Source organism: Mus musculus, chromosome 11 (genome assembly GCF_000001635.26).
Source record: "Mus musculus strain C57BL/6J chromosome 11, GRCm38.p6 C57BL/6J".
NCBI lineage: Eukaryota > Metazoa > Chordata > Mammalia > Rodentia > Muridae > Mus > Mus musculus.
In genome coordinates, this window is record NC_000077.6 from 55,561,701 (window position 1) to 55,586,829 (window position 25,129).

The following is a 25,129-nucleotide window of genomic DNA, read 5'->3' on the forward strand; positions in this document are numbered from 1 at the left end:
TGTTTAATTAATTGATTAATTAAAATTAATCAATTAATTAAAATAAATAATTGATTGACATGCACATATAGAGGCAGTGGGTTTACCTCAGGTGTTGTTCTTCAGGTGCTATCTACTTTTTTCTTTTCTTTTTTTTTTTAATATCCCAGGGCTCACTGACTAGGGTCTGTTAGCTGTCAGTATGCTTCAGGGACCTGCCTGTCTCCACTCCCTGTACTGAGATTATAAGTGTGTGCTAACATGCCCAGCTTTGAGAATGAGCTTTGGGGTCTGATTTCTGGCCCTCATGCTGCGTGGCAAACACTTTTACCAACCGAGCCAGATTCTCCTCTGCACAGTAGTCTGTGGCACATACACCCACACCTTCTTGACCCTGTCAAGACGTATTTATTTGCAAAAGAACAGATTTTTGTCTCTTTGCCCTATGAAGAGCTCAGTGATATTACACATCTACAATGGGAAGGACAGATCCAGTGTTCGTAAATGTTGAGGACCAAGCAACATCTGGACTGGATAAACAGTGCATCTCCTTTGGCTTATTTATTTAACAGAATGATTTTCCACAGCTGTGTTGCCGTGTTGGCTGTTGCGGTGGACCATTTCAGTAAACAAGACAGGACATCAGCTGGCCGTAAATGTCCGGTATGGTCTGGGGAGGTACAAGCAAACAGACTGGTACATCCCTAAGTGTGACAGTGGGAACTGTACCAGAGTAGAGAACTCGGATGCCAATGAGGGGCTCCTGGAGGTGCTCAGCTGTGCTTGAACTTGCTATGTAGACCTTGAACTTCTGATCCTCCTGCCTCCATCTCCTGCGTGCTGGGTTTAGAGGCATGAACTAGCACACAGTTTATGTGGTATTGGGGACCAAATTCAGGGCATCCTGCATGTTAGGTAGACACTACCAATTTTATCATCTCCCCAGCCCCACAGACGAAGTTTTCTGCTCACACAGACAGTCATGGTGTAATTGTAGAAAACAGAGACAGGATTTCCTACTGTCATTTCTGGTTGTGCATATTTCAAATTGGTATCTGTGAGCTGCATTCTGTTGGAATGTTTGATTTTGCAAATTGCTGTTTAGACTGCTGACTTGAGTTTTATAAAAAAAATTGAGTGTGTTTTGGTTTGGGATTAGGGCAGAATTTCCAACAGTTTCTATAAAGGTCTCAAACACACATCTGCAATCTTTGACTATATTGATGTGATGCATATTGATGGTTTTTGGCATTGATGATTCTGAATCAAAATATTGACCAACGCTGGCAAATGCTGACAATGCTCTGTGTCCTACAGTGTCGAGTATCTGGTCAGGATTAAATTCTTGGGGCTGGGGAAGAGTCCTTTGCACGCATGAGAGCATGAATCAGAATCCCCAATATCTACATAAAAAACTGAGCGTGAAAGGTTGTGTGGTTGTGTACACCTTGGATCCCAGCACTCAAGGGCAGAAGCGGGCAGATCCCTGTGAGTTCAAGGTCAGTGTGGCCTGGACTACATAGGAAGGTCTAGCATAAGAAGTTCCAGGCCAGACAGAGATGCACAGTAAGACCCCCCCTCCCCCACTCCCTTTTAAAGCTGAGCAAGGCTATGAGCATTTGGATTCCTAGCATTGATGGGCGGAGACATAAAGATGTGAGGAGCCTCCCTAAATGGCAAGATAGAGACCCTATCTCAAGGCAGAGAAAACAGAGAAATGAGAGAATTAGAGGAAGATATCCAATATTCTCCTCTGGTCTCATGATGGTACCCACTCACGCAGGCACACACACACACACAGGCACACACACGCACAGCCACACAGCCACACACACACACACACACACACACACACACACACACACACACACATACAGCCACACACACGCACAGGCACAAGGCACCCCCCCCAAGGCACACAGGCACACAGACACATACACACACACACACACACACACACATCCTTACAATTTACTTATTTAAAAGCAAGCTAAGCATATCCATTGCTTTAGTATAAACATTTTGGTTTTGTCTTTAATAAATGGCAAAATTAGATACATATTACAGAATTGTCTTAAGATAAATATCTTTATGATTATAGGTAAATATTTAATATGTGTACTTATATACTTATAGACTTGGGATATGTAGAAGTCTATTGTGCACAGAGGCTCTGAGTAGAGAAAATGTAAGAAGCTTTGTCAGGGAAGATGAGAGGTAGATGGCCATGAGCTGGGGACATGAGCTGGCAATGCGTGTTTTGGGAAAGGGACTGAGTGAATCTCAGTATACTCACAAGCCAACTCCAAGCTGTTCTATTTTTAATTATTATTATTATTTATTATATTTTTTAGTTTTTCCTTACAAGCTAGATAACTCTCCCCAAAAGAGTACAACTGATTTATGGTTTGTCTTGAGTAATTGAGAAACATTTTTAAACTTTCATTTTATACATTTGGAATTTCTAATGTCCTATCTACTCCTGGAGGAAATCCTGTGGAAGACAGCGATGCTGGCAGAATAAGATACAAAGTTACCCATAAGTCTGTGGGTCAGAGACTATCACTATGAACACTTAGCAATCTTTGTCTTGGGTCTCCCACCCCAGAATACATTAAACAGAGAGCAAATAACATGGCGGGTCCAGTCCATCACTTCAGCATCTACAACCAGTGCTTCCCCCACTTGTGGGTCAATTTGAAAGTCGTCAGCAGCTTTTCACTTTTTTTTGATTTATTTTTGAGACAGGATCTTACTATGTAGCCCCGTGTGGTGGTTTGAAAGAAAATAGCCTCCATAGGCTCATAGGGAGTGGCACTATCAGGAGGCATGGCATCGTTGGAGGAAGTGTGTCACTGGGGGCGGGCTTTGAAGTCTCAGATGCTCAAGTGGGCCCAGTGTAGCATTCTCTTTCTGCTGCCTGGTGATCTGGATGTAGAACTCTCAGCTCATTCTCCATCACCATGTCTGCCTGGATGCTGCCATGCTTCCTGCCATGATGAGCCTCTGAAACTGCAGCCAGCCCCAATGAAATATTTTCCTTTATAAGAGTTGCTATGGTCACGATGTCTCTTCACAGTCGTAGAAAGAGTAAGACACGTAGACTGGGTTTTAAGTCATTATCCTCCTGACTCAGCTTCCTGAGAATTACAACCTGCTGTCATTACAGGTGTGCATCCTCACAGCTGCCATTACAGGTGTGCATCCCCCAGCTCTCATCATTACAGGTGTGCATCCCCACAGCTAGGCACATTTCCTTTTTTTTTCCCCCGAGAAAGGGTTTCTCTGTGTATCCCTGGCTGTCCTGGAACTCACTCTGTAGACCAGACTGGCCTCAAACTCAGAAATTCGCCTGCCTCTGCCTCCCAAGTGCTGGGATTAAAGGCGTGTGCCACCATGCCCGGCAGCACATTTCCTTTTACTTCAAATGCTTAGCCTGTTGCTGGATGTGTGCATGTGTGTATTCAGGTGGACATACGTGTGTGTGTGTGTGTGTGTGTGTGTGTGTGTGTGTGAGAGAGAGAGAGAGAGAGAGAGAGAGAGTGAGAGAGAGAGCACGCTTTGGGTGTGTATTCACATGGATATGTGTGGAGGGGCCGGGGGTCAACCCTGGTGTTGTTCCTTAGGAGCCATCTACTTTATTTATTTTTTTAAATATTTATTTTTATTTTATGTGCATTGTTGTTTTGCTTGTATGCATGTCTGTGTGGTCAGATCTTGGGAGTTACAAACAGCTGTGAACTGCCACGTGGTTGCTGGGAATTGAACTCGGGTCCTCTAGAAGAGTCGTCAGTGTTCTTAAGCACTGAGCCATCTCTCCATCCCCATCTACCTTGTTCTTGAGACAAAGTCTCTCACAGGAAACTGTGGCTCCTGTTAGACTAGTGTGGCTGGCAAAGCCAGTCCCAGGGATCTGCAGATCTGCATGTCTCCATTTCTCCCTTGTCAGCCCTGGCATTAGAAGCTTGTGCCACCATAACATCTTTTTTTTTTTTCTTTCAAACTTGGATTCTGGGATTAAACTCAGGTCTTCAGGCTTGAGTGTCCACCTAACTGACCAATCCACCCACCTCCTCAGCCTTATTGTTTAATTTTCAAAACTTTTTGTGACTTTGTTGCTTTTGTTTTGAGACAAGATCTGGACGGCTTAGAACTATGTAGACCAGGCTGGCCTCAAACTCACAAAAATCCTCCTGCCTCTTCCTCCTGAGGCTGGGATTAAAGTCATGTGCCACCACATACAGTCCCTATTGTGGCATCTTCATACACACAGATATAATGGACTTTAATCACACTTCCCCCTATTACAGTCTATAATTTTATCTCGTAATTCTGAAGGTTTCTCTTGTGCTTACCTTGTTAGCAGCTAAACCCTCTTTAGATGTTAAACCTTTATCCAAAATATTGACTTGGACAGAAACTGAAATACCTGATTCTGTGCCTTCTTGGGGGATACCCAGTGTAGAAGAGAAACATTCCCAGGGCAGAGACACCTGCTGTGGAAACAGCAGTTGCTGTAACGTACTCACCATGGTTGTCTCAGCGATGGAACCGAAACTGTTGATGAAGATGTTGCAACTTACATTCACAGGAGGACCTGCCGTTAAGAGAGAGTTTCCACTGAGTCTCAGGCTGCAAAAAATGTAACCTCAAGGATAGACCTCCCCAGTGGGAGAAGGAGCCCCCTGCTTGTTGTCTGCCCCACCCCTAAGTGCCTGGGTTCCCCAGCTTGCATTTAGCATCTCTGCCAGACTAGACTCCCCAGCTCCCAGGTAAGGGGCAGGTATACCTCACAGGAGGCTGAGCCAAGCTGTACCTTCATTAACACAGGGTGATTCATCATTCTGCCATCTGGCTGAAATCCCTTCCCCAAGCCCCACCGGTGCCTTCTAATTTGTGTCTGAGATATATTTATGGCTACAACATTTGGAGGCCATCTCGGGGATTGCAAGGAACAGCAAGTTCTTTGCCTTGAACTTATGAACTGAGAATGAAGGGGTGATGATGGGAATTACCAGGTGTGGGACCTGGAGGGGGAGCCCGACGGACAGTCTGCAAGCCTTTGTTAAATACTTTGTGGACAAGTGGGTTTTTTTTTTTTTAACAGTCCTGATACATCCAGGAAAGAAGGGAAGAAATACTGCCTTGGCACTTTCTTTCTGAGGGGCACTCTGCCTGCCTGAAGCTGTGACCCTTCGTTTCACACTGTGAATGGCAGCAGTTACCATGGCAGCTGCTTCACTGAGACCTTGACTGGTATGCTCTCACCATATCCTCCCACAGCTCTGTGAGAAGACTGGTTGTCACTCGAGTTGTGCAGAGTAGGAAACTGAGGGCCAGAGATACCAAATTATTTGTCGATGGCTCCGCTGCTAGAGAATGGTGGGGCCAGGGTTCCGGTTCTGACCTGTCAGACTCTTAATGGCTATACCATAGGAAACAGGCTGAGAGGGAGGAGGAAGCAGGGTTACGCAGTCAGGGGAAGAATCCAAAATTATTGTGTGTTTGCGTGTGAGTTCACGAATGTGTGTGCATGTGTGTGTGTGTGTGTGTGTGTGTGTGTGTGTGTGCACTCACATATGCTTTGTTGTTATTCTTAGGTACCAACCACCTTCCTTTTTGAGACAGGGTTCCTCACTCTATCAGTTACTTTTCTGTTACTTTGATAAAACACCATGATCAAAAGCAACTTTTGTATGAAAGAGCTTATTTTTTTTTAGTCATAAATTGTTTTGTTATATTTTATTGTTCATCTTAGTCTTTAAGTCATTTTTCACAATTTTCTTTTTTTAAATTTATTTTCTTAATTAGGTATTTTTTTAAATATTTTTTTTTATTACGTATTTTCCTCAATTACATTTCCAATGCTATCCCAAAAGTCCCCCATACCCTCCCCCCACTTCCCTACCCACCCATTCCCATTATTTTGGCCCTGGCGTTCCCCTGTACTGGGGCATATAAAGTTTGTGTGTCCAATGGGCCTCTCATGAAAGAGCTTATTTAGGCTTATGATTCCAGATGGGTCAGAGTTCATCACGGCAGAAGGATATGACGTCAAATGGTAAACATGGAGACAGGAGCAGGAAGCCAAGAGATCACATCTTTAACCTCAAGCATGAAGGAGAGAGAGAGAGAGAGAGAGAGAGAGAGAGAGAGAGAGAGAGAGAGACAGAGACAGAGACAGAGACAGGGAGAACTAGAAGTAGGGACGGGCTATATACTCTCAAAGACAACCCCGAGTGCATCATACTTCCTCCAGGGAGGCTAGACCTCCTACAAATCCCAAACAGCTACACCACGTATGCTAAAGCCTATGTATGGGGGGCATTTCTACTCAAACTACCACAGTAGGCTAGATTAGCTGTCCAGAAAGTTCCAAGATCATTTGTCTCCACCTCCTAGCACTAGAGTTACATGAATAGGTTTTACCTCGGTGCTGGGGATTGAACTCAGGTCCTTATGCTTGCAAGGCAAGTACTTTACAAACTGAGTTATCTGCCCAGCTCTCTCCACCCCCTTTATGAAACCTCTAATACCATGGAGCCCAGGCTGATATGGAACGCACTATAGCGGTTCTCTGCCTCAACCTTCTGATGGCTGGGGTTTCCAGTATACCATCATGCCTGGCAGAATTTAGAAAATTAAACACGGGGTTTCCATATAAGCCAGTGTGACACAGATGGAGAGGAGGGCAGGGCCATGAGCAAGAAGGGCCAAAGGAACAGAACTCAGCTGAGAAAAGGTCTGAAAATGAAGACAGGAAGACCTTGGTGAGGAGCTGACCTTGATCTGACCTTGAAGGTGCTTAGGACTTGCATTAGTTATAGACTTTTACTTAAAGGGTTTAAATCTGTAACTGCCTTCAGGGTCCATCTCTTGTTGATCCCAGGAATTGCTAAGACAGGAAGAGTGGTTGTCCCCACTTCTCAAGGGAGCACAGTTTGTTTTAGTCATTCATCTGGGCTCAGAAGGCGGAGCAGCCAGGACCAGAACCAATGCTTTCTGACTGTGGAAAGAAGAGAGTGAATAACTTTATGTGCTCTGGTACCCAATCCATCTTGTTCATCCTCAGAAAGTAGTCCACAGCTTGCATGTAAGCTTAGCTAAGATTTCCTTTCTCTTAGAAGGCTTGATGGATAGGAGGAATTCAGGTTTCCCCCTCAAGGCAGTGAGTGTCAGCCTCTGAGGTACATGTTCAACTTCAGCCTCAACTGCTGATGGGGCTCAGATTTTCTGAAATCTGATTCCCCCCAGCAGTTTGGAGGGAAGGCTGGACATTATATCTTCCTCCTCCTCTCCCTCCTCCTCCTCTTTCTCATTTTTTTTGGAATCAAATTTATTCAAGGCTGGTCTAGAGGAATATTAAGAAAATCTCAACTATCCACCTTCAAGGGCTCAGGGAGGGCCAAGAGCTTTTATGGACACATGGTGTTACAATAAGACAGTGGGTGGGAAATTCCAGGGAAGGGTGAGGTATTTCTCATTAAAGGGCCTCATCCCTTCTCCTCCGACTTTTCCTCCTCCTCCTTTTCATTGCTACCTACTGCTGAGGACCAAACTCACAACCTAGCTTATGCTATGCAAGAACTCCACCACTGAGCTGCCACCCCCATCCCTTCTTGAAAGTGAGTCTGCCTCTGGCCTCCTGGGACATCTGCATTTCCTTCTCAAATGAACCGATTCATAAGAAGAGGAAAGGGGAGTGGTCTTCCAGAGACTATTATGAGTGACGGAAGGGCACTGGGAGGATAAGGGCAGGGTGATAAAGTAAAGAGAGTGTCAGGGGACAGCCTGAGTGGAGTCAGAAACAGGTGAGGGAAGCCAGGCAGTCTGTCTTAGCTCTAACGGTTTGCAATCCTCTCTGGAAAGCTAGCTTATAGCTTAGCTATGGGCTAGCGAAGCTGGGTCCTTGCTTTCCTGACTTGTGTATGGCTGAAGCCATCTGAAAAATTTCGGTCTCAGAGCACACGAGGTGTGGTGGCTCAAACTTGTAATCTTGATACCCAAGAAGCTGACACAGGGAGGCTAGAAGTCTGCGGTCAGCATGGGCTTGAGGGTGAGACTCCTGTCTCACAAAACAACAAAACAACAACAGCAACAACAAAATCCAACTAAAACAAAACCAAAACAGAACAAAAATTTCAGAGCCCTTGGCTCAGCCCTAAGCCATGACTCTCAGCACAAAGTCTGTTGTTTAACAGGCCACATGGGTGATTCAAATTCATAGCTAGATTTGGAAGTTGCTGGGAAGGCTCACAGCCCCTTTCAGAATCTAGTGTGCTCATCATTGGATAACTGTGCATATTGTGTGTCTATGCTGGGTGAGAATGACTGCTTTGTTAGGGTCACCTAAACAGAGGCTTATCTCCCTCATTCGTTCAGCCCCAGAACCACGGTTTTCTTTTTATTTCACTTCCTGTCGTTTAGATGCCCCAAAGAGACACTCATGCCTTGAGGTAATGTGCAGAGGGCTTCGTGCAGCCGACACTGTGATTCCCATAGAAACAAGATGCTGATGAACGAGCATGAGGGGGCTCCAGACAAAAAGACCCCATAGGGAGGTGTGGTTCATGGATATAAATCTGAAATTAAATTATCTTGAGAAAATTACAACCCGGTTGCCGTTGGCAGCCGGATAATGTATATATTTCATTAAATATTAAAGTTTAATTTTGCTATTGTGTATGTTTGCATTGGGCTCTGCCCCTGAACCTGGAAGCCGCTGCAACACACAAAGGCTTGGCCAAGGCAATGCTTCAGAGCTGAGAGGGGCTGGTCCTTCCCCTTGTGTTTGCCTTTGGATGCTGAGACAGAGGCTCTGTCCCAGGAAGAAATCTCTTGGGGGACTACAGGCTGGATAAGCAGTTTTAGCTCTGTTTACTTCTATACTAGAGTGTGAACTGTGTGTTCTGTGGACCAACGTGCTTGTAGTTGTTGGCCACCTCAGCCTTCAGGATGGCTAGAACCACGTTGCTCCTCTTGTATAGGCAAGCTGTTGAGAGAATAAATGTTGAGGTTCCAAACTGTATGTGTGTGTGTGTGTGTAGGGAGTCTGAACCCCATGGTCATTTTAAGAATGGTGGGCTTTGGGGAGTCTTATTTGAGTCTGAAGAGGGAAAGGAGCGGAGGCTGGGCACCGCAGGGTTACCTTTCTGCTTTAAGCTTAAGGGAGGGAGCAGAGTCCTTTTCCTAGTTCCTGTGTGGGAGCCAAACCTGAGATGCTCATTGCTTCTATCCAGGGATAGGTGGAAGGGGGAGCCAGTGTGGAGTCGGAAGTCTAAAGGATGGTCAAGTCCTGTAGATTTGTGACTCAAGCGTTCTGAGTAAGATTTTCAGAGGGGCATGGAAGTGTATGCTGTAATCTCAGGAGGCTGAGGCAGGAGGATCTTGAGTTTGAGGTTAGCCTGGGGTATATATTCAAGCCTACTGAGGGCCTTCTGTGTGTGAAGTGTGGTGGCATATAGAAAGAATAGCCCTTGAACCTTGAAGGTAACTGTTTGGAGCATCTATATAGTATGAGGCTAGTAAAAAGAAAAACTCAGATCTTGGGCTAAAAATGAAGGCTGGAAATAAGCCTCTGTTTAGGTGACCCTACCACTTGACAAAACAAATCCCAGAGAAACCGGACAGTGATAGGGTGGAGTTCTGAGAGAGTCCACCAGAGGGCGTGGTGGACTGAATTCCTAAAAGATTCCAGCTGAGGGCAATTGGTGCAGCCTATGGGTAAAGTCCAAAACCTCCTATGCCAGAATGGATTTGGCTTAGCTAGTGGTGGTCATAAGTGGCATTATTTAGTGTCTGTTTCAGAGATTTCACATAAAACCTCAGACTTAAGTCCTGTCTTGGAGGACCTGACTAACCACAGAGTTTTTTCACTCCTTCTTGGCAGCCGTGGCCAGGTACAAAGGAGGAGTGGACCTTGCAAGGTTGTCTGTCTATCTATCTATCTATCTATCTATCTATCTATCCATCTATCTATCTATCTATCTATCTATCTATCTATCTATCTATCTGGAGAAACGGAAGAAAGAAAGTGGGGGCTCTCTGACTATTTCTCTAAACCTTATCCTTTGAGACAGGGTGTCTCAAGGAACCCAGACCTCAACCACTAGGCATTGGCTGGCCAGAGATCTTTCTCTGCCTTTGTCTACCTTTCCAGTGTTAGTGTTATAGGTACGTGGCTATGCCTGGCTTTTGCAGAGGTCTGATCTGCAGGTAGGTTTAACTCACTGAACCATCTCCCTAGCCCCCAAATCTTCTATGTTTTCTTATCTTCATCCCATCCCACCCTTGCATCTTATTTGCCTGGCCCTCTTCTAGGTGTTTGAGCTTCTAACTTGGGGAAGTGCTCCATCCCACTGTATTACAAAGTGTCCTGTCCTTGGGAGAACCAAGGCACGCTGGCTAGTCTTATGTTAACTTGACACAAGCTAGAGACATTTGGTAACCTCAACTGAGAAAATGCCCCCATCAGATGGGCCTGTGGTGTGTATCTAATCAGTCATTGATGTAGGAGGGCTCAGCCCACTGTGGGTGATGCCACCCCTTGGAAAGTAGTCTTTGGTGTATAAGAAAGCAGTCTGAGCAAGCCAGTAAGTAGTATCGACCGGAGGTCTCTGTATTAGTGTCTGCCTCCAGGTTCCTTCCTGGAGTTCCTGCCCAGTTTCCCTCAGTGATGGACTGTGATTTGGAAGCAGAAACCAAACCAAATCTCTTTTTCCCCAAGTGGATTTTGGTTATGGTGTTTATCACAGCATCAGAAATCCAAGAAACAAGGCTGTGCTAATGATGATGGAATGGCATTTCGAGGCTGTCTTAGTCAGGAGTTCTATTTCTGCACAAACATCATGACCAAGAAGCAAGTTGGGGAGGAAAGGGTTTATTCAGCTTACACTTCCACACTGCTGTTCATTGCCAAAGGAAGTTGGGACTGGAACTCAAGCAGGTCAGGAAGCAGGAGCTAATTGATGCAGAGGCCATGGAGGATGTTACTTACTGGCTCGCTTCCCCTGGCTTGCTCAGTTTGCTTTCTTATAGAACCTATGACTACTGGCCCAGGATGGCACCACCCACAGTGGGCCCTCCCATCCTTGATCACTAATTGAGAAAATGCCTTACAGCTGGATCTCATGGAGGCATTTCCTCAAAGGAGGCTCCTTTCTGTGTTAACTCCAGCTTCTGTCAAGTTGACACACCAACCCAACCAGGACAGAGGCCAACGAAGGAGCCAGTGGGGAAAGAAGGCTGGGAAGTGAGCGTGAGTACAACCCCCACCCTCAGGCAGCCCGCAGATCTCTTTCTGTCTGCAGGGACTTGTGGACAGGGCAGTCAGAGAAGAGAGTGTGGGGGATGGAGTGGTGGGCGTGGGTTAAGGGAATATGAGCAGATATCAGATAACTGTTGTCATATTCATCTTTGCTGTTGGACTTGAGCTACAGGGGTGATAAGGAGAAAAACCCGGGGCCAAGAATTGATCCTATGGCTATTGGTTCCTGGAATAAGATTTTTACAGGGTGCTATATGGAAGATCTGGGTGCACAGGGTCCCAAGAGGTCCTTAAAGCCATGCCTATGGGCTGCGAGTCACAGCCTTCAAAGTTATCAGAGAACACAGAGCCCTTATCTCCTCTTGTTCCGGTACTAAGGTCCCAATGGGACCGTGAATGCCGAGAAGTTGATCCAGCTGCCTGGACCAGCATGTGTAATTTGGCAGCGATGGACCCAGAACATGTTTTGTTTGAATTTACATGACTCCGGAATCAGGAGTTTCTTGCAGGGCTCAGTTTTGGGTTTTCTTGGGCTGCTGGCTTGTATGACCACAGGGAGCTCACATTCCACAGGGTGTCTGTAGGGTTGGTTGTTGGTTCACAGGCTTGGGGTAAGGGGAGTGATCTCTAATCACAGAAGCCAGTGGGTCTTCTTATCCATTGTGTCTACCTGGTGATATCTGACCTCTGACTGGGAAGACCCATCCTGAACGTGGGCTGCCATCCCGGACTGTACAAAGAGGAGAAAGGGAGATGAGCCCTAGAGACTGTCTACTTCCTCATTCAGTCCTACTGCTAGGTCTTCACCACCGGATGGACTGTACCTCCTCCGACTGTGCGCCAAAGCAGCCCTTCCTTCCTCTAGCTGCTTTTGTCAGAGCAAGAAGAGAACTCAGTGCTCTTCCTAGCATCAGTAGTCATGTGAAATGGTGAGTCCCATTTACAAGAAGAACTTGCAGAATTATTTGTTAGTCCATGGGAGTCTCGTGCAGATGGGTTTGTGTAGGAGGCCCCTTTCAGAACAAACAGAAGTGGTGGCTCCTTGGGTCAAGGCCAAGGTGGACCTGTTCCTCATAGGCATCTCCTCAGGATTCCTGGTGGAATCGTAAAACCCCGAGAATCGCTAGACATAGCAACATAGATCTTAATTCACTCACGGACACCAGGAAACCAGAAGTACTATTGTGTTGAATTCTCTGAGGCTCTGGACTTGTTGGGAAAAGATGTTGCATCGACTAGTAATGTCTGCCTTGGGTGGCGCGGGATGTGTGGGGTTCACAGCACTCTGTGTCGTGGGAGAGTGTTTCCTGCGAATCTGAAAGGAATGTTTTCCTACCTTTAAAGTTGGGCCTGATCCTGGCGTCATACCCAGAAGTCCTCCCCATGAGCTTATCCAGGAAGTCCGAGGGTGACATAGGCTTGGGTGCGGAGCGGGCGGCTTCAGCCTCTTTGGAAGCAGCAAGGCTAAGAAGAGAGAGAGAAGCACAAGGTTTGTGGTGGCTCTTCTTCATGACCTGATCAGACCGCAGCCTTATTCAGCCATGTAAAACATGGAGTACTCTGAGCTTGAGCTGAGTCTTTAAGGAAGAAGGCATGGGCCACACTGTTTATTTAGCCTCAGTGGAAGCAGGCCTGGGGCCTGGCAGATGGCCAGTGTCTGACTGAAACTGAGAAGTCTCCAACTCCTCACAGTGTCTGCTATCATGAGTCATCACAGTGACTGCTGAGTCTCCTTGGGAGAAGAGGCTGAGAGGCTGGGTCTCCCTGAGGAGGACACTGGAGGGTCGGTCTGGCTGACTCACTCAGTAGTGCTTTGGGTACCTGCCTTCTCACAGGGGTGTGGGCTATTAAAGGATCTTAGAGATAACACAGCCATTTCCTTTAACGTTCTCTTCAGAATCAGCTATTGTAAAAATAAGTAAACAGATAAAATAAAAGTTTCCAAAGTAAAATGCATTTGGAAATACAAATTCACCCACTCCCCCATCTTTAGCAGGCCTACACACTTATACACATGGGTGTCTATATTAACAAAACAAACATTTTAGAAATCCACCATTAGAGAGCTGGAGAGATGGCTCAGAGGTTAAGAGGGCTGGCCGTTCTTCCAGAGGTCCTGAGTTCAATTCCCAACAACCACATGGTGGCTCAACACCATCTCTATAATGAGATCTGGTGCCCTCTTCTGGTGTGTAGGCATACATGCAGGCAGAATACGGTATACATATTAGATAAACAAACCTTAAAAAATAATCTACTATCAGAAACTGGAGGAGCTACACACCTGTGACCTCAGCACCCCAGAGGCTGAGGCAAAAGGGTGGCCATAAATTTGAAGCTATCTTGTGGCACATAGCAACACCTACCCCCACACTCTGCCCTCCCCCAAAAGAAAACCAAACAAAGAAAAAACTGAGATGACTTTTTAAAGAAGTCCACATCCACATTTGTGGGTGTGTTGTTCTTTCTGAGTACTTTTCTTAACCTCGTGCTTAAAGTATATACCAAGGTGTTTTTAATAAATCACATTTTGCTGCTAAAGAAAAAAGTGTGTGTGTGTGAATTGACAGAGCTGAGTCCAAGAAGAGGTTTCAACCCAGGTTCCAGATTTAATCAGTGCCAGGTAGGTACCCGGTACCCCTTAGTACCGGAAGTTGGGAGGTTGGAAACCAAATGTCTGGTGATGTCTCAAGGTCTCTCTTCCCTAATGAGGTAGGCTAGTAATGTCTAAGCCAGGTCCCCAGGCTGCCCAGATTTCAATAGAGCCACAGTTGGAAGCATAAGTCAGGGTCGAAGAGTGATGACCACTTGGGTTGCTTTGGGTCCCTAAGAGGTCTGAGTTAGCAGATGGAGGGATCCATGTGGTCCCCTGGGAGAGGCTTGTGGGGCTTCAAACATGGAGGAACCACAGAGGTAGAGTGTGAGTGTGTGTGTTTGTGTGTGTACATGTGTGCCTGCAAATGTGTGTGTGTTAAGAGTGTATGTGTGTGATAGTCATATATGTGCATATGTGTGATGGTGTGTGATAGTCTTGAGCTTGTGCTCATGCATGCACGTGAGTGTGTGAGTATATTAGAGTGTATATGTGTGTGTACCTGCACACTCATGGTAATCAGATGACAACGTGAAGGAATATTTTTTCTTGTTCACCATGTGGGCCCTGGGTATAGAACTCTGGCCATCAGACTTGTTGGCAACTGCCTTTACCCACTGAGCAATCCTGCCAGTCCCAACTATTTATTTTTGAAGCTCGTTATATCTGGTTATATCCAAGAGCAGGGATCGCATGATTTTCTTTATTTATTCATTGTTTGTTCTCTAATCCCCCAGGTGTCTACCATGATGTCTCAAACTTAATTGGCGCTCAGTGATTTCATGACTGAATGATGATCGAAACACCCATTAATTAATCAAATATTCCTACTAATAGGAAATGTTTGTAAATATTGGTACATGGGTTAACAATTTAAAAAAAATAATTAGACTCTTATACACAGTATAAAAACACAGACATAGTCTGGCGTTTCTTAGGAGATTTGCAAGGTATGCTGGGATTTTCCCAAGCATCTTTGCTCAGGCTCTGGACATGCCCTATTCAGGTCTCCAAGGACTGTGGTGAGGGGTGAGGGACAGGCATACTTTTGTTATTGTTTGTGTGTGGCTAGGGGTGCAACTCAAGTCCCAGGATGGGATCTGTTTCTGCATGTACTGATGCGAGGGTCATGTATGCCAGTGGAGGCTTTGTCACAGCTGTGAGCAGAGATTAGAGTGTGGGTGTGGAACAAGTAATGCCACAGAGCTTGGTGTGTGCAAACATGGGGTTACCTGTATCTGGGACAGGTTAGTCACTTGTAGTCATAGGGGGAACAATGTGCACAAGGCATGAATGAATACCAACAGTGGTTGATGCACATATTACAGTTTTGTTTCTCTGTGCATTGTAACATATAACGTGGTAATGGTTCCCGTTAGTTCTGCTTTCTTCGTCCCAGTAGTGAGGCTAGCAAGTAGCAAAAGGGAAAGCCACGGAGGAACACTGCCTAGTGGCTTGCTCTCCATGGCTTGCTTTCTTATACACTCCCAGGCCACATGCCTAGGGTGGCGCTGTCCATCATGGGCTGGACTCTCCCCCATCAACCATTAATCAAGAAAATGCCTTATAGGCTTGCCTGCAGACCAATCCGAGGGAGGCAATGGCTCATTTGAGATTCTCTCTTATTGGGTGATTCTAAGTTGTGTCACGGATAGGGACCATACCAGCCGGTACAGTGACACCTAAACATAAAGGAGTGAGCTTTGTTTAGTGTCACCTGTGCTGCTTGCCAGTGTCCACAGCTGGAGGATGTCCTCACCAACAGGGCAGGTGCTGTGGCTGTATTGGAAACATTACAGATTCACACAGACTTAGTGATGACTGTCTCTGAGATGGTGAGTGCAGCTGAGAGAGCTGATTCAATCATGGTCCAGGTTGGGTATGGCGGTACACCTGTACAAGCTCAGGGCTTGAGAGGGTGAGGCACGGGAGGGTGGGCAGTTGTCATGAGTCCAATTTAACATAGTGAGATACTGCCTGGATAAAAACCAGAGTGAGATCTAACATCCTCTACTGGGCTCTGTGGACAAACAGAACATGCACACACTTACAAATAAAATAAATCTTAAAAAAGTAAACCTCCCCTCAAAACAAGGTGCAAACAAGCAAACAACACAGCAAACCCTACGTTCAACATTATTGTGTGTGTTCAACCACAACCCCCAAATCTCCAAGGTTTCCTAATATTTTTCCCAGAGACAAAGGCCCCATCTTGATGCCAACATGGCCATTTCCCTGTGCCTGATAATCCTCATCCATTTCTGCCTCTGTTTGTGCAGTGCAATTTGCACAGGATTATTTTAAGCCTCTCCCCCACGTTCAGTGGATCTGTGCTCTGGGTATCTGTGGACAGCAAACATGTGGCATTTGGAGTCATTGCCTCTGGGGACTTTAAGTACTTACTTAGAGTCCGTGACCTACTGGACACAGGAACTGAATGAGTCTGAAAATGAGGCAACTGACCACATACAAGTACTAAGATTTATTTTAGGAGGGGGAGGGGGAGGGGGAGGGGGAGAGGGAGAGAGAGAGAGTGTTTGTGCATGTGTGAGTGCAGATGCCCATGGGATCCAGAAGAGGGCATTGCATCCCAGAGAGCTGGGGTTATAGGCATTTGTGAGCTGTCTGACATGGATGCTTGGAACTGATCCAGGGTCCTCTTCAAGAGCAGGAAGAGTTCTTAACTGCTGAGCCATCTCTCTAGCACCAGATAAATTTGAGGAATACTAATTGACAGAAGATTTTTGGCAGTAGATGCATATATATATATATATATATATATATATATATATATAAAACAAAACATGGGGAATCTGTTATCTTCTGCTCAGGGGATGTGTCTAACAACCAGGGCCTTAAGGAACCTCAGTTGTGACTTCCAACATGGCAAATACCATGTTTATCTGTTTGGTTCAGTTGTTTTTTTTTCCCCGACTTGATACAACCTAGAGTCACCTGAGAAACAGGAATTTCTTTCTTTCTTTTTTTAAAAGATATTTTCTTTATTTACATTTCAAACGCTATCCTGAAAGTGCCCTATACCCTTTCCCTGCCCTGCTCCCCTACCCACTCACTCCCACTTCTTGGCCCTGGTGTTCCCTGTACTGGGGCATATAAAGTTTGCAATACCAAGGGGCCTCTCTTCCCAATGATGGCCAACTAGGCCATCTTCTACTACATATGCAGCTAGAGACACGAGCTCTGGGGGTACTGGTTAGTTCATATTGTTGTTCCACCTATAGGGTTGCAGACCCCTTCAGCTCCTTGGGTGCTTTCTCTAGCTTCTCCATTGGGGGCCCCGTGTTCCATCCTATAGATGACTGTGAGCATTCACTTCTGTATTTGCCAGGCACTGGCATAGCCTCATACGAGACAGCTATATCAGGGTCCCTTCAGCAAAATCTTGCTGGCATATGCAATAGTGTCTGGGCTTGGTGGCTGATTATGGAATGGATCCCCAGGTGGGATAGTCTCTGGATAGTCCATCCTTTCGTCTTAGCTCCGAACTTTGTCTCTGTAACTCCTTTCATGGGTATTTTGTTCCCTATTCTAAGGAGGAATGATGTATCCACAGGTCGGTCTTCCTCCTTCTTGATTTTCTTGTGTTTTGCAAATTGTATCTTGGTTATTCTAAGTTTCTGGGCTAATATCCACTTATCAGTGGGTGCATATCTAATGACTTCTTTTGTGATTGGGTTACCTCACTAAGGATGATATCCTTCAGATATATTCATTTGCCCAAGAATTTCATAAATTTATTGTTTTTAATAGTTGAGTAGTACTCCACTGTGTAAATGTACAACATTTTCTGTATCCATTCTACTGTTGAGGGACATCTGGGTTCTTTCCAGCTTCTGGCTATTATAAATAAGGCTGCTATGAAATAGTGGAGCATGTGTTCTTATTACCAGTTGGAACTTCTTCTGGGTATATGCCCAGGAGAGGTATTGTTGGATCTTCTGGTAGTACTATGTCCAATTTTCTGAGGAACCACCAGACTGACTTCCAGAGTGTTTATACAAACTTGCAATCCCACCAGCAATGGAGAAATATTCCTCTTTCTCCACATCCTTGCCAGCATCTGCTGTCACCTGAATTTTTGATCTTAGCCATTCTGATTGGTGTGAGGTGGAATCTCAGGGTTATTTTGATTTGCATTTCCCTGATGATTAAGGATGTTGAACATTTTTTCAGGTGTTTCTCAGCCATTCAGTATTCCTCAGTTGATAATTCTTTGTTTAGCTCTGTACCCCATTTTTAATGGGGTTATTTGAATTTCTGGAGTCCAGCTTCTTGAGCTCTTTGTATATGTTGGATATTAGTCCCCTATCAGACTTAGGATTGGTAAAAATCCTTTCCCAATCTGTTGGTGGCCTTTCTGTCTTATTGACAGTGTCTTTTGCCTTACAGAAGCTTTGCAATTTTGTGAGGTCCCATTTGCCAATTCTTTATCTTATAGCACAAGCCATTGTTGTTCTAAAGAAACAGGAATTTCGATTGAGGAATTTCCACCCTCATATTGGCCTGTAGATGAGTCTGTGGGGAGTTTTCTTTACTAATGATTGATATGGGAGAGTCCAGCCTACTGTGGGTAGTGCTACCCTTGGGCAGGTGATTCTGGGTTGTATGAGAAAGCAAACAGAGAAAGCCAGGGGGAGCAAGACAGTAAGCAGTGTTCCTCTATGGCCTCTGCTTCAAGTCTTACCTTCAGATTTCTGCTGGAATTCTTACCCTGGCTTCCTTTGCCCACATACTGTAATCTGGAAGCCAAATAAGTAATTTGTTTTCTCTTTATTTTGATGATAGGTGTTTATCACAGCAGCAGAGAAAAAACTAGGACCCCATGGAAAGGCTTGGGAACAGTGTTCAACTGCAAGGCAGGACAATGGAAGGACATGGGGACATGGGACCTTGGGCGAGTTACTTTTCCTCCTGATTTTCGGGTCCCTATGATGTGGAATGAGGCTTGGCATAACTTGAGAGGAGTCTGAAGCCTGGAAGCATTGTCTTGTAAGTTTTTAGTGTCATGCAACTGGTCCTGGGTGGGAGCTGGTCCCACCTCCTTTGGGAGATGTACACATACTTGTCTTGGTTCTTTCCCATCTAATATCAAGACGTCTGCCTAGTGCCAACTCATTCCTCAACACTTTTGGGGGGTGAAGAAGAAAGGCCAGATTGACATCTAGAGTCTCATTCTCCAGGGAATAAGGAGTATGAATCAGAATTTTAAATAAGCTAGGGCTGGCTAGGACATGGCAACTTCCACTTCACTATATGTAGCATGGTGCTACCAAGAACCACTCTGGATTAGCAGAGGGGGGGGGGGGATCCTCACAGTGCTCCATGCAGAGGAAGTCTAGAGGTAAGGGCAGGAAAAGTGATCAGGATTTAGGGTAGTGGAGGAGCGAAATCAAGATGATCCAGGTAACTGTGAGAAGGATTCTGGGAACTGGAGGAGGAAGAAGCAGGAAGCGTGCAAGGATAAGGAGAGCCCGAGGGCAGAAGTGTTTGAGGGTGATTAATGGCTGCAGTCAGGGGACTGGTGCATGTAGAGGCTGGGCACTCAATTCAGTTGTGGGAGTGGGGGCAGGCAAGAGGGATTGTGTGTAGAACATTTGAGCTCAGTCATCTAGGCTGGTGTGGGTTTCCGTAAGACACTGGAGGAAGAGTGTTGGGTGGAAGGAACAGTTTATCTAGTTTAGAGGTGTGAGATCTTGGCAAGCAGAGAGAATTTTAGAGTGTGTGTGTGTGTGTGTGTGTGTGTGTGTGTGTGTGTGTGTGTGTGTGTTTGTAAGAGATGAGGGTGGAATACCACACAGGTTGAAGTTGCAAGGATGGAACACACAGGCTATGCCCTTATGGTGGGTCTAAAGTTAAGGGCAAAGTGCTTACTATGTAAGGGTGAGGACCTGAGTTCGAATCTCTAGAATCCATGAAAATTAGGACATACAACCAGGCACTGTGGTATATACCTTTGATCCCAGCACTTGGGAAACAGGCAGGTGGATCTCAGTTACAAGCCAGCCTGGTCTACCTTCTGGTTTATTAATACATATCTACTGTATGCATCAGGTGTGTGCTTGTGGGATGTGCAAATAAAAATGTCATTACTAACCAGAATAATTTCCCACATGAATGTCTCTAGTGCCTGGCACAAAGCAATGACCCATTGTCATCAAATGAAAGAGTCTTCTTGCCTTCTGAATCTCTCTCTCTCTCTCTCTCCCTCCCTCCCTCCCTCCCTCCCTCCCTCCCTCCCTCCCTCCCTCCCTCCCTCCCTCCCTCCCCCCTCTCATTCTTTGTGCTTGTGCAACTACATGTGCACATGTGTCCATGTTTATATGGACAGAAGCCTAGCATATACTTGTTCTTTTGAACTCTTGTTCTTTAGAACTCACTAATGAGGCCATGGTGACTGGCCAGCAAGACCCAGGGGCCTTCCCGTCCCCACTTGCCCAGTTCTGGGGTTACATTTGTATATTGCCACTCTCAGCTTCTTAATGTGGCTTCTGGGGATTGAACTCAGGTCCTCAGGCTTGCAACACAAACACTTTACCCACTGAATCAACTCTTCAGCTTGTCCCCTGGCTATTGATTATTCAGGGGACAGAACTGGCAAGACTCTGCAGTTTTTAGGAGAGGAAGTTGCCATCTGGCTTAGATGGTACCATCAGACCCTGTGGTAGGCTGGAAGAGGAAGGCAATATTTGGTTGATTAGAGACATTGTCTGAGTTTTTAGTCATTTAAGCCTCTGTGAACTTTTAGAAAGACCCAACAGACATCTGCCACTGCCCAAGTCGTGCTTTTGAATGAAGGGTATGGCAGATGGTGGGGAGGTGCTATCATCTGAGCTTCTGGGAAGAGGTGGCTCAGCCAGGCTGGTGTTCTTAGCTTGATGGATTGAACTGACTTCCGTCCCTAGGTTTGGTTCTAGCAGGTTTGTCATAGCAAGGGTATGGCTGGTCATCCCCAGCTTCTCCTGAGTTGCATCATCAGGACAACATCTGGCTTTCCCCAGCCAGCTGTGCGGTTCTGATTTTATTTGATTGCAGTAAGGGGCTTAAGTCAGTGGGAGAGAGCCTGACATTTTATTACTCTCACTTTGCGATCTGCTAAGCAGTCTCAGGGAGCAGACTGCCACAGCCACCTGCTCTAAGTTTACTCTCCCCAGGGTCTTAGGGAACAAGATGCCTTTGCCTCACCCTGCTTTCCATGACTGCATGTGGGAAAGAAGCACACGATTTCAATGTGATTCTCCTCTGCTAGCGAGATAAAAGTATGTGTTCAGGGAGCTGCAAAGAATCTCGGATTTCTTCTACTTCTGTGCCTTGGAATATCTTATTCTCCAGAGATTGTTATGTTCCTTGTTGTCAACTCTAAGCTGATGTTCTCGATAGCCTTCCCCAGCCTGGTATGCATCAACTCTCTCTAAATGTCCCCATAGAGCAAGGCCAGCCACAGAATAAGTCCAGTGAGAGGGCAAGCAAAGTTTAAGGAGTTTCTTGCTCTCTCTCTCTTTCTCTGAGACAGAGTGAGATCTTGTCTCAAACCAGCCAACTAACCATCCAACCAACCAACCAACCAGACGACCCACTGACCCCCTAAATTCTGGCCTGATATCTTCAGTAAGGTCCTTAGGAAGATTCTTTGTGTGTGTGTTTGTGTGCTTGTGTATGTGTGTGCACATATAGAGGTTGGAGGTCAATGTTTGGGTGTCTTCAGTTGTTTTCCACCTTAGTTTTGAGACATGGTTTCATCACTTTGGCTAGACTGGCTGGATTCTCCTGTCTCTGCCTCCCTGTCATTGGGATGGCAAGTTTGTGCCATAGCACCTGGGTGTTTCTTGTGGTTGCTCGGAGTCAAATTTAGATTCTCATGCTTATGTGGCAAGTACATTGCCATCCACGTCATCTCTGCAGCCCAAATTCTTAGTCTTCTCTGGGAAAATCCAGGGCAAGGGAGTAGAAGGCATTCCTTTTTATTTCTGGAATATTCGTGAACATTCTGTGGACAGGACAGCTTGCCATGGTCAAACTCCATGTCTGTGGATAGGTCCCATATTTTTGAGACCTTATGTCAATAATAATAATAATAATAATAATAATAATAATGATAATGATAATAACAATAATAAATTCTACATCAACTACTTCTCTTGGCTCTGACCTCCCTTGTGTATCTGACAGGACAGGGTGGGGTGGGGTATGGTTTGGGCTGGGGTGGGTGTTAAGTGGTCCTGGATGAGACAGGGACCTCTTCAGAGGCCAGTGGACAGGCCAGGGTTGTTGCTGTGGCTGAATCCAAGCTCTTAGCAGGCCTGGTATCATCAGCATTCACACCACGAGTCAGACTCAGCCGGGAGAGCGGACGGCTCTTATTACCTTCAATGCGGCTTTCTGTTTAATCAGATAAATCTCACCGGAGAGATGTGTGTGTGTGCAGAGAATAGAGCTCAGGGCCTCTGAATGGAAAGTTTAGGGGAAAGAGATTGAACAGACGAGAAGAGGTTGGTCATTTGAGGTCACAGGTGGAGAAATATAAACACAGAGGACAAATAAGACCAAAATGGAGATGTGTGTCAGAGAGCTTGTGATGATGGTGGTTCCTGTTCACCAGGCACTTTGCATATATTAGCATATTCAGTTTTCTTAATGACCCCATAAAGATGACATCATCACCCCATTTCCCCGATGCAGAAGCTGACGCATTCCCTTTCAGACGTTTAGCCAAAATTATGCATCTAGTAAAACAGCAAGCGTAGGAGCCCACCAGTCTCTTCTGCCCACATGCTTCTGCCACAGCTCTTCTGCTACTGTCCCCGCTTCCGATGTCACGATGTCAGTAGCTGCTCTGTTCCAGTTACTGTTTCTGTGACTCTTTGGGACCGTAGGTGAGACCCTGGGGCACTCAGGATTGAAATGCATGGTTTCAGAACAACTCAGACATCATTCTTGACCCATGACTGCCTCGGATCCCTACAGCATCCCCACAACAGCATCACCAGGCAAAGAGGCTTGCCCAGGGTCCTAGATAGTAGGGCTGTAATGCCACTGAAGGGTCCATGGATCTGGCATGGGGTGTCTGTTTGAGAACTTGATCGTTCTCAAAAGGTAGTAAATTATGAAATAATCTCTACCAAAGCCTGTCTCAAGTACATCAGCAGTGGTCGGAGGGAGGAAGGCGGGACTTGAATCCCCAGTACTTGGGATATAGAGACAAGAGGACTGTGAGTTCGAGGGCAGCAGGAGCTACAGAGTGAGAGCCTGTGGAAATGCTCAGGACTGGGCCTGGGGTCCAGCAGTAGAGTGCCTACCTGGCACACATAAAAAAAAAATCAAGCCAGCTTCTCCCATGCCTTTCCTTGTACCTCTTCCCAGTGCACTCATTGTTAAAGCAGGGTCTGCCTTCACCAATGTCAGCTGTTTGAACGACAAAAGGTCCCAGTGTTGTTGTTGTTTTCTTTTTCTTTTTCTTTTTCTTTTTTTTTTTTTAATCAATGTTGTGAAACAAATGCTAATTTCTGAGATTAGTCAAGGGTTTTCTTTATTAGGCACTTCAAGTTAATAACCATCGCATTTGAGATAGTGTTAAGTTCATTAGTTCATTTATTTACTTACTAAAAATAATTATAGAGTGCTTATTACATGTCTGAATAGTCCGTGTTGAAGCAGAGTTTTAAAAACAACTATACCTGCCAGTCCTTGCTGGATGGCTATAGAGTACCAGATGTGAAGTTAACTGTATTATGGCTGGAGGAGATGGCTCAGGGTGTAGAAGTACCTGTTGCTCTTGTGTAAGAACCTGAGTTTGAATTCCCAGAACCCACGTTAAGCTAAGCATGGCTGTGCTCATCTGTAATATGAGTATCCCTATTGCAAGATGGGAGATGGAGACAGGAGATGCTCAGGAAGCTTGCGGGACAGTTGGACTGGTCCATGCCATAGCAAATCAGGAGATTGTCTTGAACAAGGCAGAAGGCAAAGACCAACAGCTGAATTTGTCCTCTGACCTTCAAACATGCAACCTGGCAAGTGTGTGCCTGCTGCTCTCACACACAAGAACAAGCTCACAAATGAACATACACACATATCACACACACACACACACACACACACACACACACACACACACACACACACACGTACACACGTACACACGCACACACTAGCATTGTATGTGGTATTCCCTCTCTTTAACAGTTAAGGATGAGAAAGCTGGAGGTCCTTGAGTTTCAGTGTTCCCCTCAGGTCTTCCCTCTTACTTCTTGTATTGGTGACCAACTTGTGATGGTCAATACATCCCAGGAACTCTCAAACTAGTAGTTAGAAATCTATCTGTAACAAATGAGACCTGGAAGACGTGTCACAAGCCCTCCAAGCCTCGGGGAACCCTGTGGAAGTGTGATCGGAAAGAATGGAAGGGTGGGAGGAGGGGCTGAGCTGTGCAGAAGTCCGAATTCTGGGGCTGCCCTGGCTGTGGCACTTGTGAGCTCACAGGAGCTTGGATTTCTTGCACAAGTTTCATGCTAGAGAACAGCTTCATTACTTGTATTAGTCCCTGTTCTGGTGCTGTGATAGAACACCCTGAAGAGAAGTAATTTAAACAAGAAAATATATATAATATTCCAGAGGGTTAGATAAAGTCCATGGAGATGGGGAAGAGGGTTAACAGGCAAGGCTGGTCCCACTCTTACCCACTCTCCAGAAGCAGAGAGAAAACAGGAAGTGTGACCTGGCTATAAACTCCCAAAGCTCACTCAGGGCTGCCTTGGTGTGAGAACCTGAGTTCGAATTCCTAGAACTTGTGCACACACACACACATACACAGACACACACACACAGACACACATACACACACAGACACACAGACACACACTTGTTGAAGACAATGTAGGACACTATACAAATAAAAGCTAGTTTTGGAGCACAGCATACTTTTTCTCTCCTGCCGTTTCTCTCTCTCATTCTCCAGAACGGTGGATATTTTGTTGTAGCAGTACAAGGTGACTAAGACAGCGTAGATCATGATTTGTGCGTGTGTGTGTATGTGTACTGATGCATGTGTGGAAGCCAGAGGACAATCTTGGATGTTGGCCCTAGGTGATGTCTACATTTTTATTCTTTATTTTGTTATTTTTTAAAAGATTTATTTATTTTATGTATGTGAGTGTACTATTGATCTCTTTAGATACACTGAAACAGGGCATCGGGTCCCTCCCATTACAGATGGCTGTGAGCCACCATGTGGTTGCTGGGGATTGAACTCAGGATCTCAGGAAGAGCAGTCAGTG

General features: G+C 45.6%; 1 protein-coding gene across 2 annotated transcripts in view; it reads right to left on the reverse strand.

Annotated features, from left to right (window-relative positions):
- Positions 1–25,129, reverse strand: part of Glra1 (glycine receptor, alpha 1 subunit) — a 93,960-nt gene that overhangs the window by 47,462 nt on the left and 21,369 nt on the right. For both annotated transcript variants that reach the window (NM_020492.4, NM_001290821.1), the window contains exons 2-3: positions 12,582–12,709; positions 4,509–4,576 (exon numbers count right to left, since the gene is read on the reverse strand). In NM_020492.4, coding sequence (NP_065238.2) covers positions 4,509–4,576; positions 12,582–12,709 — 196 coding nt within the window. The remainder of the gene's footprint in view (positions 1–4,508; positions 4,577–12,581; positions 12,710–25,129) is intronic.